The following is a 20,332-nucleotide window of genomic DNA, read 5'->3' on the forward strand; positions in this document are numbered from 1 at the left end:
ACCCTGCATGTAGCCCTTCAGGCTCCTGTTCATGCATGAGTCTTGTACAGAAAGGTATTTATTAAGGAGCTCCCTTAGCTTGAGCATCTTACTTCTAAGGACTGGTGGAATCTTCAAAAGTAACCAGGAGGAAGCTGTACGCCCAAGTAATGGACAAGAGGATGACAACGCAGTCCCATTAACCACTTAGAACCAATAAACAGTATGCACAGAGAAAATAAAGCTGAATGAGCTACAATCTATTGGAAAAACATTTTTTTTTTCCTTTTTTCTTTCTGTGCATTTTATACGACTTTGAAAAATGATAATTGAAAAATATTATTGCTAATATTTCCCTGCCGATATAAGAGAAGTAATGGACAATTTCATTGAGCATTGTATGACTAAACTATTCTAGTTTTGCTGTAGTTCTAATCCTTCACTGAAAGACTCAATGCTCATATAGAAAAAAAAAAAAAAAAGCTTTTCCACAAATATATTAAGATTCACATTAAACAGTGAAACACAAAACTCTGATAACACAGTTAATGTCCTGAAACAACTACATTCAGCAACAACTAAAGGCCTGTGGTTTTTTAAGTTGTGTGAATATCAGCAATTAAAATGTATTCAGGCAGATTTGAATGAAACAAGATTCCATTGATAGTTGGAATAAAAAATATCAAAACGTGACGAGCATGATCCAATAAAATGTTTCTTTGATAGAGACAGTCACACTCCATTACTAAGCACCTGTAAATGTGAAGTCTGAAAAAAAAAACCTTTTCATGCTCAGTGTTAGTTAATCAGGAGAATGTTGATGATTATATGATCAGATTTCCATGTATTCACAATATTTATGAAAGAGAAAGAGAGAAAATGTAAAAGCTGAATTCTAGCTTTGCTGCACAGTCAGAACAACCGGCAGCTGTAGGAATAAATAACTGTAAAGGCTCTCTGAAGTTTAGTTTCACAAATAACAATGAAGAGCAATCAGTTAATTGAGGGTTGTGCAATTATATCCTTTAAAAGGTGAGGTATTGTCACACACACACATATATGCACGTCTGGCAACACAGATTAGGATAGTGGTCAAATAAATACATAGTTTTGCTTTCTGTGATGGTTTTGACAGTGACACTACAAAAACCAAAGGAAATCGTATCTGAGCTTGAATGATATTTCTATTTCTTTAAATCAATTTAAGATTCATTTATATTAAGTATATATATATATATATATATATATATATATATATATATATATATATATATATATATATATACATACGTGTGTGTGTGTGATGTGTGTGTGTGTGTGTGTGTGTGTGTGTGTGTGTGTGTGTCAGAGTCATGAGTCTATTAGTTCTTTTCTCATTCCTGAAGAAGGGAAAAAAAGAGACAGGACAAGTTAAATGCACTGGACTACCGCCCACTTCACTCCCCCATGAAGCATGACCACAAATGCTAGATTGCACTGAGTGGTCCAGAATAACAACAATAACGTTCAGGCACCACTGGTTCATCGTAACGCGTAACGCTGGAACAATGGAAGATCTACAGGCATTAATGAACAGTTGTTGCAACACAGTGAGGAGGGTTATGTGGCCAAAATGCCTTTTCTTTAGACAATTAACCTCCCATCTGGAGAAGAGGAGAGACGGGGAATTAGCGAAAGGGTGAGCTTCACATTTCCTCAACAGCCGAGCAATTTCCCCCGGTGCCAAAGGAGGAAGGTTAGGGAGAGCATGTAGGGGTCCACTATTATGCAGAGAGGCAGATGGTTCAACTTCCTCCTTGATCCTAAGATGGCAAAAGGCCAAAGGACTGTAAAGCGTCCACATTTGGCAACACTCCTTCATTTCAGTGAGCATATTCATGAGGATTGTTTAACAAGTGAAGGAGCCAAAGGGAGGTGTTTTTACAGTGTGGGCAACATCAAACACTGGAAAGGACAAAGCCACAAGACCTGACCAGTTAAGTTTTTTTTTTTTTTTTTTTTTTTTTCTGAATTTTGGGACACAAGATTCATGAGTTAAGTGAAGTATTGCTTCAAAAGTGAAGGCATATCCACACATCATATGATTAAAATGTGATTTTTCAGCATGGGAAAGGTGTTCTTACTGTCACTTCAGTACGGAAATGAGGCCATTAGTGATTACCAACCATTCTCACTGTAATTCATGGCAATCAAATCTAAAAATATGAGGCTGGAAATACATTAAAAATACCTATTATGATGAAAGTTCAGCTCTATTGTGAACTAACAATCCATGTTCAGTCACATTCAAAGAAACGACTGATTGGCAGGAAGATGCAAATGAACAAAATGTAACAGCAAAATAAAGAAACAACGCCTTGCCCACAACTTTGCAAAGCTGATTTGGAATAAACATTAAAAGTCAGTGTAACCTCGAACTCAAAAACCTTTTGGTTCCATCTGAGGATCTTAATAATTTAGCACATAAGCTTCTGTCCTGTAGCTCCAATAATACTCGGTGGGACGGCTGTGTGGAAAAGCGTCCTTTGATGTGGATGGAGCTTCAGTCTTTAGCGAGATTTCAGTTTTAAAAAAAAAAGACAATTTGAACTGATTTTACTTTGCATTAAACCAGAGCTAATGAAATAAAGTGTCGAGCACTTTCATAGTTCAAGATATAAAGCTGGGCACCGTATGGTGATGTATCATAACTTAGTTATTACATTTCCCTTTGCGACTGTTCGCGTCCTGCTGTGTCAGCTGTCAAAAGAGTTGTTCGCTCTATGTCGATTATTAGTCAGTATAGTAATGGAAAGACGGAAAGCATTCTGAAAGTGAAAAGAAACCATATGAGGCAACGGCGTATGTGAAGAAAACCAACAGGGGAGCCCGCTGTGAAAACAGTTGGGAGGGTTCTGACCTGTCAGGAGGGCGGGGGAGCCGAGAGATTATGTAGGCTGCATAAACAGTCTCACCGGTACTCCAACAGGATGAAAACACAATTTACAACTCGTGACACCTTGTTCACAGGGTCACGTTTGTGTTTTTGTTTAACTGGAACTGCACAGTATCTTGAAATTAGCTTTTCTATGTCACGTAAACAAAGGTGAAACGTTCTACTTCAAACCTTTAGTTAATATAGCAGGATAACAGATACAGCCGTGGGTGAATTTAATCCTTAAGTATTCTACTGCTTATAGCGGCGGCGGACTGGACTGAATAAGGTAGACTGACTAAAAACATATTGAGGAAAATACAATCTGATAAGTCACAGTTTAAAACAGAAGGATTTGATTTCACTTACGACTGCTTCCCAGTTCCTCAAAAAGGTGCTGAATTTTGTCCCACTGAGTAGAATTCTGACTCGGTGACACCTTGAGGGGAACAAAAGCCCTGAAAGTAATGAAACAGTCAGTTAGGAACAGCAGTGCACTTGGTTATTGAGGAGTATCTGACTGAGTTCAGTCTTTGGGCGGGCAAGGATGGTTTCACCCGGTCTTTTATGAAAAGAAGATAAAGTTAAAAATGGCTGTCGCCATTGTTTTTAATTAATCAGCTACAGAAAACATGACAAAGGTTAATTTGTTAATTTATTGTCCCACTGAATGGGTGTTATTTTTTTTATTTTTTTTACGAAACACATAAAGTAGTTATAACTGCCTTAAAAATGCCTTATTAAAAGTATAATAGTCAGTAAAAAAAAAAAAAAAAAATTAACAGTAAAATATCTTGAGACCATTTCAGGAGTTTGTAACTTTGCCAGTTGTAACAAAGGAAAAAAAAAAAAAGCATAAGAGGTTCCAGGAGGAAACTTCTGAGTCAACAGACGGCACCTGATGCCATTATGTCTCCTGGTGGTACAGTAGCAGTTTGGAACAAAAAGCTATCATGTTGAAGAAAATCAAAGGAGGCAAGTAACAACTGCCAGAACAAAGCAGCAATAGTTCCAGTTCATGGGGTAAAAAAAATGGAGCTAAATTGCTTCTGTCTATAAAAATGTCCAAACTTCCAAACTTTACTCTGGAAGAAGGTATAGTCATGTGTCCTTTAATTTCCCGGAGCAGATAAGCCTTCTCCTATGTCACCATTTAACGGTTGAAGGAGCGCATTCAATTGTATAGGTTGGACAGAAGGTATGTCGCTGTCAAGGCAGCGAAGGAAATCAATTACGTGGTGCCGGTGCGACTGTACACAGCCGGCGTAAAGCCTGAATATGATAGAGGATGGCCTACGATGCACGCAGTGACAGGACATATTTTCAGACACAATGCAGGACGTCAGTGTACAATTCACTGAATCTTAGCTTAAACTTACATGGACAAGAATCAAATCTGAAATTGCAGAGAAGTATGTGACGTCCGCTCCTGAAAGCCCCATCGTGATACACACCCGCCCCCGTTTACCTGCTGAACTGCGGCACAAGAAACCGTCCGTGTCTCCGACTCACCCAATTAAAAGGAGCGCCACGCAGACAATGGCGAATCCAATTGTGTACTTCAGAGCGTTTTTCACTTGCTGTATCAAAAGAAAGAAAAAAAAAATGTAACCGGTCAATTATGGTCATGAAGTGAAATATTATGATTCATTGTGAGGGAGGCAGAGAGGGTCATACTCCATTTAGTGAGGAACTATAATGAGTGACAGCTACACAGAGTCGGAGCAGATCCTGGTTTGACCTGGTGGAGATAACATACAACTCCTAATGCTATTCAAGGTGCTTCCAAAGCAGCAATACAATAGACATTCCTATCTGTGAGCAAAAAGTGCTTCAGTCAGCTCAAAACTGACACGCTGAAGGCAGGGAGGGCACACAGCGATAGCTGGTGTTTGGTACTCAGTAATTACTCAATATTGTAATCGTTTGCTAAGGTATCTTCAAAAGATGAGGATTGAAATGTTATCAGGTGACCAGTACGAACAGCTACAATTCACTGTTAGAATGCAGCAGCGGAAAAGTTGAACAAGGCCAGAACGGAAAAGAGGTTTAACGTTTTAATTCAGCTTTATTTGGCTTTTTACTATCCTCTTTATGGCATTTTCACCAGCCATCAATACACAAGGCTGGCCTGTGCATGCTGCAGAAGTGTCCATCACGTCACCTCTGTCATCGTGGGATGCATCTGCATTGTAATGTAAATGCAAGAACTAGGAGTAGGGAAATATACTATACTGTGAATGTACTGCCGATCTTTAAAAACAAAAGAATTTTGTATTTTTTAAGCACGTCCAAGCCTTCTATAGTCCAAACCGCAGAAAAGCTAAAGAAGACAAAAGTAATAAGGACCCATGGGGATCAATTATAAATGATAAAAGCAGCTTGACAGGACCTGGTGGTATTATGATAAATTATGTTTTATAAATCGCTGGAAAGAGTACTTGAATACAAATTGTACTCAATTACGGACAAAAGGTTTAAAAAACACTCGAGCAAAATTACTGTAGTCTTCTTCAAAACTACTCAAGATAGCAGTTACTTTAGGGTCCTCATTCAATTACATTGTCAATAGCAGCCATTATACTGGGTTTGCCTGTTCTATACTTTTAAAACACATTTCACAATAGAGCATAGAAATTTTACACATGGGTAAACAAACGCTGATACAAAGCCAGGATTTTAACTGTTCAAAGAATGAATTTGCCAATACAATGCAGATGAAAAGGTCTAAATATGAATTCCATTTGTGGACATTTTCAGTAGTGACTTCTGATTTCAAGTACCAAACTTATTTATTAGGGATGGGACGAGATCGAAATGCCACGAGATTGAGTACGTTTATATAAAGGCAAAAACTCTTTATTAACTGGAATATTGACGGAATAATACATTACATGGCGCACAGCCATATAAACACATGCAAAACCCTGAATATGCTCATATTCAGATTTAAAAACCCGGTCGAAAGGGACATGAAATACTGTTCTGCGCATGTTCTATCCGCAAGGAATCTTGGTCTTCTGAGTACACAAACTACTTGTGATACAGTTTAATTGATACGACGTAAAGAAAATGTGCGGAAACTATCGTTCAGTTCTTCTCTTTTATTGAAAAAACGGTGCATCGCATCAATGAACATTTTACCACGTCTTGCCGGCTCACACTCTTTTTCTAACAACATGCAGAGAGAGCCTGCAGCGGCTGAGGCGCCCTTCTTCCTCTGTGGTGTCTGTGTAAAATAAGGTTGAACATGCAAACAGCGCACCTAGTGGCATGAAGTGCAAATGCAGTCATGGCGTCGTTTGTGCGCCGCGGTTTGAATGGGAATAGGCGAACTAGGCGGCCGCCTAGGGCGCAGTGTACAGCGGAGGGCGCCGTGGCCATACAAGGGGCGCCCCGACCCGACACTCCGTGTTCCGTGTGAGCACTGCCCTGCGCTGCTCGGACGCTGCATGTGAGTGAGTACCGTGCAGCTCCCCACAGTTCAACACCAACCCCCGCCTCGTCTCGTCTTGATCTCGTGGACTCAATCTCGTGAGACATCTCGTCTTGTGGAATTTGTGTCTCGTCCCACCCCTATTATTTATTGTACAAGACGAAAATTGCACTTAAGTATGGGTTATATATGAACTTTAAGATAAACGTTAATAACAGTAATCCACTCAGAAACATTATAGAATTATTTTTAGTAATGTAATGCATGCGTGTGTTGTTTCTACCCCTGGTTACTTAGATATCGACTGTACTTTCAGAACAGTACCTTTTAAGAAGAACTGCATCAGAACATACAGTGTTTGTAACGGGACAAATTTAACGATGTAAAACTGAGGATAAAAAGAACCTTTCTGTATTCATACTGAGTAGCTTCAGCTACAAACTAACCTCAGGAACGCCCAAAAGGTATTTTGCTTAAGAAACATGAAAAAAAATGTGTGCAAACAGAGACAGAAAGACATTTGCTTTCATTGTACATCAAAAAAGAATGCAAACAAATCAGCTCATGTTCACTTCAGACGACTGAAAGGTGAAACTCACAACATGCTCGGGACATTATTTCTATACTTTTTAGTCAGATACACATTAATCACCTGAATAAAACCTGAATTGCCCACATCAAAGCACATGGACTGCTGTGTGCTGAAAACAAAGTGTGTTCTTACTGAGCACTTGTTTTCATTGTTGTCGTCTCTTTCTTCATAGTAGAAGTACACAAAGGGGATCCACAGGAAGACACAGAACAGTATGATGGAGTACAGAGCTGTGTGGACACAAAGAAGAAAAGACAAGTAAAACACTGTCAGGCACATTCAGCTCATATAACAATATAACAATGTTAAGAATGAAATTGTATAGTCCCCTTTTCCAACCCAACAGTGTGTTCAAACCTGGCCTAACAGACAGTTTTGCAGCGCAAGTCAATAATATCAAGTACACAGCTCTAAATATACAGAAATTAAGAGTTCATTTGGAAATGTATCTGATTAACTGAGTAAACATGGTTTCCGCTCTGTAGACAGAATGTACCTTCTTCATCCACTTAAAATGATGGTGAGGCTTCCTTGACAGGCTAAAGGTCATGTAAAATTCACATTACAGCATCTCAGGAAGCATGTTTGGTGCTGTCAATCCCCTCCCCGTGCTTAGAAAAACGCAATAGAGTAATAGTATACTCATGTCTGTTTCTAATAATTTCTAGCTCAACAAAAACCAAATGTGGATTTGTGGACATCTGCTTTAGACAAAGGATAAAGGAGACAAATGAGACTTATTTAAGAGAAGTCAGCATTCCTTTGGAACATCCTATTCAAATGCGATATTCATTTAAACATCTGAAATCTGAGATTGAACTGTGCTGGTCAACCAAGACCCATCAACCCACTTTATGAACTTGAACCAGGGCTGGACACCATTTAGCCTCTGCTTATGACTTTGTTTTCAGTGAGAAACAAAAAATAATAATTCAACGATAGGTATTTTGGTTTCATTTGACCGACTGGTCAGTTCGTGGAGGAGGAAAAAGAAAAGAAGCCATGAGAGGAACAAGGCAAGAGCAACTACACATGACAGATCAAGATAAATGGGGGGAAATCCTGAAACTAACTTGTAATTCTCACACAAAACTGCACATTTATGAAATCCTAACCAGCTACATCACAAATCAAACCAAGCCCACAAAGCTTATGTTACGTAAAATATACATCTGAAAGAGTGCTGTTGCCCAAAGGGGAAACAGAAACAGTAGAACAGAGACAGCATTAACCAAACACAGCAGTATCTGATATAAAAATAACTACTGAACATCCAAGTCCCATGATGTGGCAGACTTTCTGCAGATAAGCCTGCTGGAAAGCACTTTGCTTTCATTTTTGTGTGCATGGTTTGTAATTGCAAGAAGTTGTGTGCTCATTCCCCTTCTCAAATATCTCTCCTGTAGTCGCAGTGTAGTGGTCCAGATATTTCATCTTTCATACCAGTAACATCTGATCACTCAAGCATGCGCGGAGATTTGAGAAAAGAAACCGGATTAGCATATTATTTTAAGTGTGGCTTTTTTATTTTAACGAGTATCCCCCCAGACAGCTTGTTGAGAAGCTCATTATATAGAAACAGACCAATCATGATTGCCTGCGACGTATTAACAGAGTCGCACAGTTTTATAACGGCGTCTCATAACTGACAGATGAAAACCACACTATGACCCCATTTGTACTTGGCACAGAGAGGAAATCTGGATCCAGATGACTCATCCGCGCAGGGAAGGCTCAAGTTCATGCAAGATGCATGCGCAGCACATCAGGATGTGAGTGTAATCACATCGGCCAATGGTCTCAGTCAGGTGTGAGTGCGGTCTCTGCAGCATGACCACATTTCTATCCCCCCCCTCCCAAAAAAAAATAAAAAAAATCAGCCAACAACTTCTGAAAGGTCAATTCTATCTTTGCCTTCAAACTCAAGCAAGTCTGACAAAGGCTACAGGAACAGGCAGGAATATTAGCTCAGCCAGAGTGGGGGAAAAAGGAGGTTGAATCCGGGGTAGAGCTTTTCCTGCTTTGACCTGGGAGGCATTGCGTTTGTTGTTGACGTGCCAATCAGTCACTTTCAAGTTTTCAGAAAATTAACCATAAATCAAACTGTGGAACAATCAAAATAACAACAGCAAATTATTGTAAATATTACAAATGACAAAGTAGTCCTTGAAAAATTCACTGTTAGATTTACATCTACAAGCCAGTGGTAAAAATGTTCAAATTACCTTTTTTTTTTTTTTTTTTTTTTTTTTTTAATACATTTAAAATCTGTTAGCTACCACCTGTAATTTCCCAAGGGTTTGTTTTTCACTGTTCCTAGGTTTGGACAAGTGCCTCTGCATGCTCTGGACTGTTATTGTGAATAATTTTGCAAACAAATAATAAACTAGAAACACTATAATATGTTAAAGATGGAAAATTCTTTGTTTTGTTCAGAGTTTCATGTGTCTGATTATCACTAATGGATATAGTACTTCTATGCATATTTATAGGTTTTGTTTAACATTACTTGCTTGATTTTGTAAAGGTTGGTCAAATCTACCTTGCAAAAGAATGCAGAAAACAAATTAGGATACACATGAAGTGTGAATATCATCAAATATATCACATCATATCACAGATAGAGTCCAAAAATAAAAAACATATCATATCATAAAATATCATAGAAAAAAACAACAACTAAATTTTCAGCTGCTGAAGTTGGTGCCACTCCCTCTTACGAGTGGATGCAATCCACCTGTCCTTTGAGAGGAATCTCTCTATTCTCTGATCTAAGTCTCTTTGTTTGCTTTTTGTTGTACTTGCAGCTTTTAGAGAGAAAAGACCAACATTCCGCTACATTAGAAATTCATAGACCGGAGGTGAGGCAAAAACACTTAAATAGAGAGATGCTATTTCAAGCTGGGGGCTTTTCCCTCTGCAGCAAATGGATGTGGGTGCACAAAGCTCAGACAACCCTAAAATAACTAAGAAAAACATGTCAGAAAGATGTGTTTAGTAACATAGTTGGCAATGTTAAATGCTACCTGAGGTGATAATGTGGATCATTAGCACGGGTTAAAACTGACAGAAATGCGTGAATGCAAGCAGCATCCACAGAGCGCATCTGTTAGCTGTTCTCTCTATTTAACCGGATTTCCATGCTTTACGGTGTAATGCATGAGTTTAACTTGAATTCAAAGTCACCATAGCGGCTAAACATCAAAAGAAATGAGGACATTTGACTTAACTTTTTATTGAATGACAGGTAACAAATATATGCCCCTAGGTATTACCTGTAAAGCATGATAAACTACGCAACTGTAGATGTAACTTTTGAAATGGAAAGCAACAAAGCTGAGGTGGGAAAAAACAAAGTCTGATCACCATTTAATCCATAATGTTGGTATCGCACTTCAACTTCAATGTACATGTGGAAAACTACAGTTTCGTATCAGTCAACAATGTTTGGCCTCCAGCGATACGAGCATGGCCCCGTGTGAAGGGAGCTGCACTTCACAAAGCTCTCTCTCTCTCTCTCTTTGTGCTGCAAACCGAGGAACGTCACTGTTGTGGAGGTTTGCTTTTTGCCAGCTGTGACTGTGACAGGGCATTACTTTCAATAAACACATGCTCGTTGCTCCACTAAGGTATCCATTTACACTCATTTGCAGCCAGACAAACTGAGTTTAGGATGACGCCAGGAGCCTGTAAATGCACACCAGGCACAGTATGCCGCCGCAAGCATATGCTCGCAGGTTAAACCGATGGGTAAAATTAATCATAACACCATGAATATTAACATACTGAGAGAGTGGGTCATACTGCATTACCATGAATCATCCATTACTCTCTATGAGATCTTCTATTCTACAGAATGCCTGACCAGGGACCAGGGTTTAGCACATTCATCCAAGTGACAAGAGGACGGGACGAACAAACTACAAACTTTTTGATCCTTCATGCTCCACAGGGACAATACCAGGACTCTTGTTCCTTGCAAACAAGCAAAATGCATCGCAGGTAATGTGGAAATTCTCACAGCAACACAGTGTCTGACAAAGCACTCCTGAGACAGATGGAAATATCTGTCAGTGCAGCTGCTGAAAGGTGTGACTCCACGAGCTTGCTCTCTCATTTCCTGTAAACATCAAGGAGGAAAACCTTATTGGAGGGCCAAACGGACTAAAAACACTGTTGATATGAGAAGTAAATTTGACTGGCAGTACAAAGAACAGCAACATGATGGCCGTGTTGCTGCGAATAACATAGATTATAAAACTGGTGCAAAACAGCAGAACAGGTTAGCCTGCCTGAAAGTCATTTATGGTACTGAAGTAACAGATTTAATCATGTTTATACAATAAGTTAGCACACTGCTGTGGGACAATCATTTACTATTAAATATCTCACTCACATAAACACAAACAAAAGAAAATTAATTCAACGTCTTTCATCGCTTTTCTACTTGAAAATATAAACAGAAACAGTGTGCGGGCTAATAGTTGTTTATAGTAGCGATAAGATTAACCACTTGCCACTCCAATGCTACTCACAAACAACAATGTATTTTGGTTCAATGAATAAATAAAAAATACCAATGTCCCAACACTGCATCAAACACTGGTGTGTATATCATTAGTACAAGGGCATCTGTGCCGACTTCCATTTCTCATGGAGTTTGTGCTGCTGTTCATCCAACCATCCATCCTCTGGACACGCTCTACCCACAACACAGTTATGAAATCATCCATACACACATTCACACCTAACACCAAATTAGAGTCACCAATAAACCCGGCAAGCATGTCTTTGAATTGTGGGATGACGCTCAATAAAATCGCCACCGACCGGAGCAGAGGAAACAAGCAAACCGCTGGGTTTGAACCTGGAAACCTCTTGTCCTAAAAAGCACCAATCACTGCAGGATTCTCAAGAAATGTAACTCAGCTAAACAGACGATATAACCTACTATAATTTGACTGTAAAACAGCAAAGTCCAACTCACTGCTTACGCACAGTGGAAATGAGATTTATGCCGTTATAAGTGTTAATTCTATATGTCGAGCATTTAGATTTTATATAGATTCCTCACTGCTTGGTAACCCAACCTACACAGAAATATATGTCAGCTCTACTTTATTTATCACCACGAAAAGAGTCAGAATAAATCTGGCCTTTCAAACATATGATTTCTGACAGACGGACATACTTACTCCCCTTTGTTTCTGTATGTTTGTCAGTATAGTGTTGATTTTTGTTGGCAATGAATTAAGTATTTTTGTAATGCGTGTCAACCAAATCTAGCCATGAATTTCAGTTAAAGGATAAAGGATTATGGATAAGTTAAACAGCAAAAAAATTAACTAAAATATTATGTTCATTCAAAAGTCTTAGTAAATCAGCTTCGGGGATTCGCTTTTTACAAAATATCACAGTAATAGAGAATTAAATCGCCAACAGGTGACCTCAGGTTTCACATTTTGTCCTATCAAACTGTGAGTGAATATTTGAAGGTAGAAGTGGAGAACTACAAGCTGCAGTTTTCACAAACTGAGTTAAAGAAATCTCGCCTTTTGATCATTATGATTTTCTTCATTTGCATGTGTACTCGCTAGCCTACATTCATATTGCTGAAGGTCTGTTCTGAACCACACAAACCCCCACCCACCCCGACCCCACCCTCCCAGATGAAACCACAACTGTCCAAAATTTTAGGTGGGCAAAAAAATCAAAAGAAAGTTGTCGTTGGATATTTCCGAGATGACGAGTTCCTCTTGAGCTTCACTTCTACAAATGGCAATAAAAGAAGGCAGGGAGAAAGTGAATGATTTATTTAAAGGGCCCAGGGGTATTTTGCCCTGTTGCTTAAGGGTCTTATGCACCACTGCTTTGAAGTACTGAGGAGTCCGAGGAAATGTATAAATGGACAGAAGCTGGAGATTGAGAGGCTAAGCTTTCAAACTCGGGGGTCATCAAAGACCACCGAAAGATATTTGGTCTCTGAAAGGGAAGTCGGTGTTTGCGCTGCAAATACTCATCCCCTTTGTCAAGTTAAAAGTGTGCTGTATCCAAAATTACACCATGGAAAAGTTTTGAACAACAGCTGGGATTAAAAGGTCACATTTTATCTGCACACAGTATTTTCTCTCTTTCTATTTCACAACATTAGAAATGTATCCCAGCGGAGCTGCCATCTTCCTAACACTCATATTTGGGTTTTTCGCTTAAAAAAAAATTCTCCTGGTGCAATAATTACACTCATGAAATGGTGAATACATATGTTTCTATGTTGAAATACAGCTGGAATGAATGTACTTGTTCTGCTTCTATTTGTGCTGTGAACTGTCACAACATCACAGCACACAACAACACACATTTTACAACAGAGACACAGTGAATCAAAATTTAAACTGAGATTAATGAAGAAAATGCTGCTAAATAATCTACTAATGCAATGAGAACCACTATCTTTAAATTTCTTATGAATAGAAAAGCGCAATTGTTAAAATTTATAGTGCAAAATTAGGGAAATGCAGCAACATGTCTGAGGATAACTGTTCAAGAAATGGTCGAAGCTGCAGACCTGAAATGTCAGTCACAGCTTTTCCATAGGCGCACCAGTCCACATCATTTACATGCAAAACAAATTATCAAATGACACATATGTAAAGCCATCAAATGCTTCCAGTCACTGTGTAAATAATGAAGGACAAGCACGTGGTTATTAACTGTGACCATCGATGAATGCAAACGTGTCTACCCTGGAGAGAAAGTTGCTGCACCAAGGGAAACAGAAATCTCTCTGTCAACCTGGTAATTATATCGTTTGTGAGGAGACAAATGGACAGTGCTGTCAAATGTGGCCTTAAGGAAAATTCTACTTAAAAGGTTACATTTGTGAGGGAGCTGGGCATACAGTACACATGGAGCTTGGTCTCCACCTACTGGCAAATCATAATGTGATGCCCATTACAAAATAAGTAAATAAATAAATAAATAAATACAGGAGTGTGGTCTTTATCTATCTGCAGATATATGAAGAGCCCAATAGCATGGAGCAAAAATGAGGTTTCTTGTTGTTTTCATTTTTAGTTCAGTATGCTCAGCCACAGCACACACTGCTCTCGTGCTGCCGTCTTCACAAACATGCAGTCCAAGCAGGGAGAAAAAAAACATATGGATCCTTTTTTTTTTTAATTTTGCCAGAAAACATAAATTGTGGGCATTTTCCAGAAAGTACTTTATCACTGAAGTATGTAACAGTCAATGCTATTGAATCAAAAGAAAACCCCCTTTTATAATCATGATTGTTTTTGGATAAAAGCAAACAGCATAACGTGCAGCGAACTGAAGATGGTGTCACAGTAGGGCAAAGCTTTAAAGGCTTCGCCAACTTAATGACTTTGCTAAAGTGAAAAACAAGTCACTATGTCTAAGTGTATTTGAAAAACATGCTCCAAGGCCGGCAGTTTATTATCAATAACAACTAATTTGCGCGCAAACAGTTCTGGAGCACTCTCCATGAGCTCTGATCACATGTGCTCAGGCACTTCCTCAGTGAAAGTAAATCACTCCTCATGTTCTCATCCTACTGCTCTCCACGGCAGTAAAGTTAGTCATCTTGTCTGATAGTGAGTCAGTCTGGGTTCCAGTCTGGGCTGGATTTTTCTTTCGTTTTTTTGAAGGGAAGGGGGCATTTGCATGTTCTTCCTGTACTCCTGGTTTCTCTCGCAACTAACTAGCGAATATAGATTGACGAACTGTCTCTCTGTGTTTGCTTGATGACAAACCATCCACGTGTGGCCGGGGTCACGCGCAGGCAGCCACGATTAGCTCGAGCGCCCCACGACCCTTTTCCAAACAACTGCATAATAATCATCACACCTGCTTCACCAACAGCATAAAACTTCTCGAGAGAAGCTTGCAGAAATATGCACCGCAGTATGAAGTGCATCTTTGGCTGTCGCTCAAACCAACGACGGGCCCAGCGAGTGAGGATCTACTCATAAACCTTCAAGTCTGACAGAGAGCTATACATAATCAAGCAATTACCAAAACAACTACATGTGCTTTTCTTTTGATGTGTGACAAATTTCTTGAGTGGAACTGTTTCTTGGCAGTTCGGCCATTAAATGAATTAAATTACTGACAAGTCTCAGCTCCGCACCGACGACTAAGCCTACTGAATTATTCATACTTAAAATCTCTCTAAAGCAAACTTTCCATTTAAGAGGATGTCTAATAGCGCCTATACATAGCAGGAAAGAAAATCAATCTCATGTATGAAAACATATTTATGCATCCAGAAGACAATATTCTTCAGACGGTTGAATGCAGGATTCACATGCGGTCTTCATGGTCTCTGAAAGCCAATTTTCTGATGCCATTAAACCCATGGAAGTGGTTTCTTTGATTGGGCTGCCTGGGCAAGGAGACAGCTTGTCGCCCTTGCATTTGGCATTTTTTAACAGACGGTACATAACAGTGTTGCTGACAGAGATTTTAAGCCAGCATCTGTTAGAAAACACATGATCTGGTGTCAGTGGCATGGCTGAATATGCAACACAGACATCAAAACAGGCAACAAACTCACGTTATGCTTTAACATAACAATGACGAGGAAATGTCAGCGACACTAAGCGCTTACGCCTTGAAATATATCAACAAAATGGCTCAGATGCTGTCACCATGACTTGGAACTGCACACAAATATGGGAATTAGGGATCCATGGGAACTAGACCTGCTGTCTCTTACAGCAAGGGGATCGGGCCGGATGAGTCGAAGATGCTCGACTGCATCCTCGACCGACCTGCTAATGATGCAGCGCAGCGTGCCACCAGCCAACAGCAGAGCATCACTGCCAGTGAAATGTTCCAATTTTTTGGGTTCTAAGCTAAATGTGACAATAACTACAAGTGACACAAGTGCCCTGGAAAGTGATGCCCAAGGAGCTCCACTGAGAAAATTAAAACAGCTCGATTATAGTTGTTTGTGGAACGTAGCACCACTCCTCAGATAGCCGGATTAGTTATTGAAAAGGGCAGCACCGTGTTAAATGAACACGCGATACGCCCTCTTTTCTCTGTCAGACCATGATTTTTTTAACGGTTAATTGCAATCATGCACTCAGCTACATGCATTTTTTTTTTAATTAATTGCAATTAATTACACTTTTCCTTATAATTAAAATCCTGTCATTTTGTATTTGCAGCAAATGGAGACAGAGTGCATGGCAACATAATTTAATGCAGCGATATGCATACTCTCTGCATTTTAATATTATGATAATGAAAGTTTTGTAAGAGAAAGTGCAACACGTTTATAGGCACAGCTAAAAAGATTTTTTTTTTTGGCCAGACGAAATGATCACAACATTTCAAGAAAATTAAAAAGTACTTCAAAAGTACCCGAGGAACTGTCAAACAAGTTCATTCAATATCTGCCTATCAAGAAACTGGATTCTGCATTCAGTGTAAAACCAAACCAATGCACAGGCAGCACTAATCACCGCTCAAACCAGAGAGCAAAGCAGAATTAAGCAGACATGTATACTCAACTTGCAAAAACTGTAAGATTGTGCTCATTATCCCAACTAATGTGTTTTTTTTTTCCCAGTGTTCCGTCCTTGCATGAAGCATGAGTAACAAACATGCAATCACATGCAACATCAATAAATGCTAAGCTGCAGACTTCATACATGATGACGCTAATGGCCCCAAAGGGAAAACAAAGCTGGAAAAGCAGCACAGATAAAAGAGTATATCATAGAATGAGTATTATACATAGAACAACACAACCACATTAGGAATGATAACACAAGAAAACAAAGAGGAGTCAAATAACTGCGCTGACATAAATCCATATAGATAAAAAGTAGGGCAGTAACGCAAAATCTTAGACTGCTACATTTCATAAAACTGAATGTGGTTCATATATTTTACACCATTTAATGATCCAGAAATCACAGTAACTACTTTATAACTTGAGCAAAACTCCATCACCTTGAAAGCCAACACTTTCTCAATTAACAAATCCCTGCAAAAAAAAAAAAAAGCCTTTTATACTGTCTGATATTCCAACAGCAGTACCACTGATGACTCTTCTTGGCTCAGTTCATTACAATTAAACATTTTTTGAATGCGTCAGGATATGTGAATAAAATGTAGTCTATTAAAAGACTGGAAGTGATTCTCAGTCTTGAATGGTCTTTGAAAAGGTCCTCAAGTCATCTTGTGGATGACACACAGCCCAGAGGGAAGTAACGCAGAGATCAGAGATGACCTGTGTGAAAATGAGTCACCGCTGAGGGACACAAAGACTCAGTGTGAATCCCAGAGTTAGACTGATAACCCGTTAGGATTACTGTGTAGGTGAGTCAGGACCCATGTGTTACCTGAACTGAGCCGGCGCTACCGTCAATTCAAAGAGGAGATAGAGGTAAGTCATGCAGGGTTAAAGAACAGATCAACTCAAAGTACTGCACAAAACAAAAGAAGCAATTTGAAGAAAGATGAAGGTTTTCTACCAAAAAAAGTTTCTATTCAGAGATATTTTTTGCACAAACATTTTTTTTTTCTGAAACAAACAAAACACACACACACACACACAAAGAAAATGAACTTACTGTAATATCCATATAAGACAGTATCTTCAATTTGACTCCTGGTCTCGTTGTTTGCTGCCCATTCCTGGATTTTACCGAGAAAGAAAAAAGCAAATATGCAAGGTGTTAAATAAGGCTTGAAAAGTGTGGAGACATTAAGCATCATGATCAAAGTTCAGAACAAAAATCAGCATCAAATACTGACACAAAACTTCAACTGTAACACACATCTGAGTGAAACCAAAACCCTCGACCGGGTAGATCATGCCGAGCCAGAATTTATAGTCACATTCATAAATCTTCGGACTTCTGGCTCTGTGTATCACCACCACAATAGTTATATGAAACAATCACGGTGTGCTTGAAGTGCTTTAGCTTGAAAGTGATTACAGATGTTAACTGTAATGCAATTCCTATAGTGTTCATATAGATTATAATGTAAACAGCATCAAAATAAAAGCTGAAATTGAACATTTATAGCACATCTTGGTTGGTCATCCATCGTGGTAGTGTACAGAGCCAAAATGGTGAACAAAGTGTCAATGTCCAGATATTCATAGACTTGACAGTATGTGGGCCACAGCAGTTATCCGACAACATTGTTTTTCCGGGTTCAAAAACTTAATTCAGATATAAAAAGAAAATGATGCAACACCGACAACCACGAGGGGGATGAGACTGTCAGGCCTTTCTCTCAATCTATTTTTACTCATGCACTGATGTGAAAATCTGGCCATGGTAAACTTCCATTTCCTGCATTCTCTGAAAAGTAGGCCCAAAAACATGTTCATTTTATTTCTAGGTACATTTGTCTGAAAAAAAATGTTTGTCAGGTTCTGATTCTGAGAGAGAAGACAAAATAATACTTAACACATCACCTGTGTGACACGACACATTTTTTTTATATATTCGATATTTACCCAGATCAAAGTTTCCCTGAGATTTAAAACATATATATTTTTCTATCACTGACGTTATTATTGTTAAATTTCAGCAGGAAGAGTCCCTTCTGTGCCTCTGTTGATTTTAGAAGATTATATGTAATTATGAAGAAACTGTGCTTAATTGACCAAGAGAGATATTATTTTCCTGATGAGTTAATGGCCTTTGCGTATGCTAAGACGTCTGTGACTAAATGGCACAAAAATACAAATACTCTCTCACAATCACAGTAAATCATCAGTCACACAAAGCATCAAATTACCTGCTGTTTACATGAAGATGTCATTGCACAGTGCACACCACAAAATGATCTCAGCTTTGAGATTACACAAAATCAATGCTAATGACATCTTCACATGACAGAAAGCATTAAAGGTTTCAAAAATACCAACCTTGTAAGTACCGTTAGAATACTTCATGAATGAAACAAGAAAGATGTCCACTGGCAGAAGTGCAGACGATATCAAAGCGATGGCCAAGGCGCATATTGCTGTGATAGTCGAAACAACCTCGCTCTCCTGACGACTTTGAAATTTCCGAATGTAGATCCAGCAGAACGCCAAGATTACCTAAACAGGGAGGTTAAAAAAATGTTGTTACAATATAATACCATGCAAATATGTGATGCCAAAAGGTTATCCAAGCAAGAGCTAGTAATTCTAATACACCATGCACAGTGCAAACAGAAACAGACTTTGTAATTTAGCTTAGGATATTATTTCTAATCCCATTCAGTGTCTAATAAATCCAGAACACTGAAATCCTTATGGATAGATAGATAGATAGATAGATAGATAGCATTTTATACTTAATAGAACAGCTGATATGAATGTTCTGTACAAGAAGGCAGGAAATGGCAAATTCAACATGCCAAATAAATATTTAATTAAAGAATCACTGCCATGGGCATGAACCTGATGAGGCAAAGAAGTGGGGAAAGGGGCCCGAAAATAAAAAATGACAAGGTCATATTCCTGGCACACAAGCTGTGAGAAGTGAGGACACTGCAAACACAGCTCCGTTCAGATCAGGAGCTGCCATTCACACAGGATCAATTAAAAGCCCGCTGCTTTAAGCCTCCAGCCGCTTGTTTTGCCAGGTAAATGACGCGGGCTTTGCATCCAAATAAGGCTTATTGAAAGGTTCCTTGAAATCAGAGGGATGCCAGCGTTGGGCAGAGAAACGGAGCAGGTTTTTGGCATCCGGGGATTCTTCCGGCGAGCTTCTGGGTCGGCCATGTGACGAGTGAGTGACAGCTGATGTAATGAGAGCTAAACTGGGCCGCAGATTACCGAGACACACAACTTTAAGACAGTCATTTAAGGAGCCTACTACTCGAGGTCCTCTCTAAATGGGTCACTGATTGTGCTCCACGAATCAATCAGGTTGTGTTTAAAGTGTCGATGGTAAAGAGGATTGTTTGCTTCACTTGGCAGCACTAAATTATTCATCCTAATGTATTAGAGGGGCAATAAAAATAACAAATGATGAGAGAAATTGGCCACGAGTAAAGTAGGGTGCTGCTGTACAATGAGAGGTATATCGTAACAACACCTGTTCCCCAATTTGTTTATGTTGAACTAAATACAACAGTGACCGGTAATTCTAAAACAGTAAGTTGTAACTATGCCATAGCTAAAGTTAGCTAAATTCCGTCAATACGCTGCGGCAGCGTCGCCCCCGCTACCATATCATCTACATTTAAACCACTTCTTTCGCGACTGACGCGTCTGAAGCTGATATTTCTGACGCTTTGCGACTTCGTGAAGCGACCGGACAGCTCTGTGTTGACTTACCAACAGAACAATGGTGAAAATTGACCATCCGAGAACAGACTCTGACATGATCGACTGAGCCGCCATCTTCACTTCCTGCAATAACAA

General features: G+C 39.2%; 1 protein-coding gene across 2 annotated transcripts in view; it reads right to left on the reverse strand.

The window, feature by feature from the left end:
* Positions 1 to 20,332, reverse strand: part of lmbrd1 (LMBR1 domain containing 1) — a 53,436-nt gene extending 33,104 nt beyond the window's left edge. For both annotated transcript variants that reach the window (XM_030106465.1, XM_030106463.1), the window contains exons 1-6: positions 20,246 to 20,332; positions 18,842 to 19,018; positions 17,529 to 17,592; positions 7,054 to 7,151; positions 4,406 to 4,473; positions 3,263 to 3,351 (exon numbers count right to left, since the gene is read on the reverse strand). In XM_030106465.1, the coding sequence (XP_029962325.1) occupies positions 3,263 to 3,351; positions 4,406 to 4,473; positions 7,054 to 7,151; positions 17,529 to 17,592; positions 18,842 to 19,018; positions 20,246 to 20,311 (562 nt within the window). In that variant the 5' untranslated portion in view covers positions 20,312 to 20,332. The remainder of the gene's footprint in view (positions 1 to 3,262; positions 3,352 to 4,405; positions 4,474 to 7,053; positions 7,152 to 17,528; positions 17,593 to 18,841; positions 19,019 to 20,245) is intronic.

This window comes from Salarias fasciatus, chromosome 13 (genome assembly GCF_902148845.1).
Source record: "Salarias fasciatus chromosome 13, fSalaFa1.1, whole genome shotgun sequence".
In the NCBI taxonomy this organism is placed as follows: Eukaryota; Metazoa; Chordata; class Actinopteri; order Blenniiformes; family Blenniidae; genus Salarias; species Salarias fasciatus.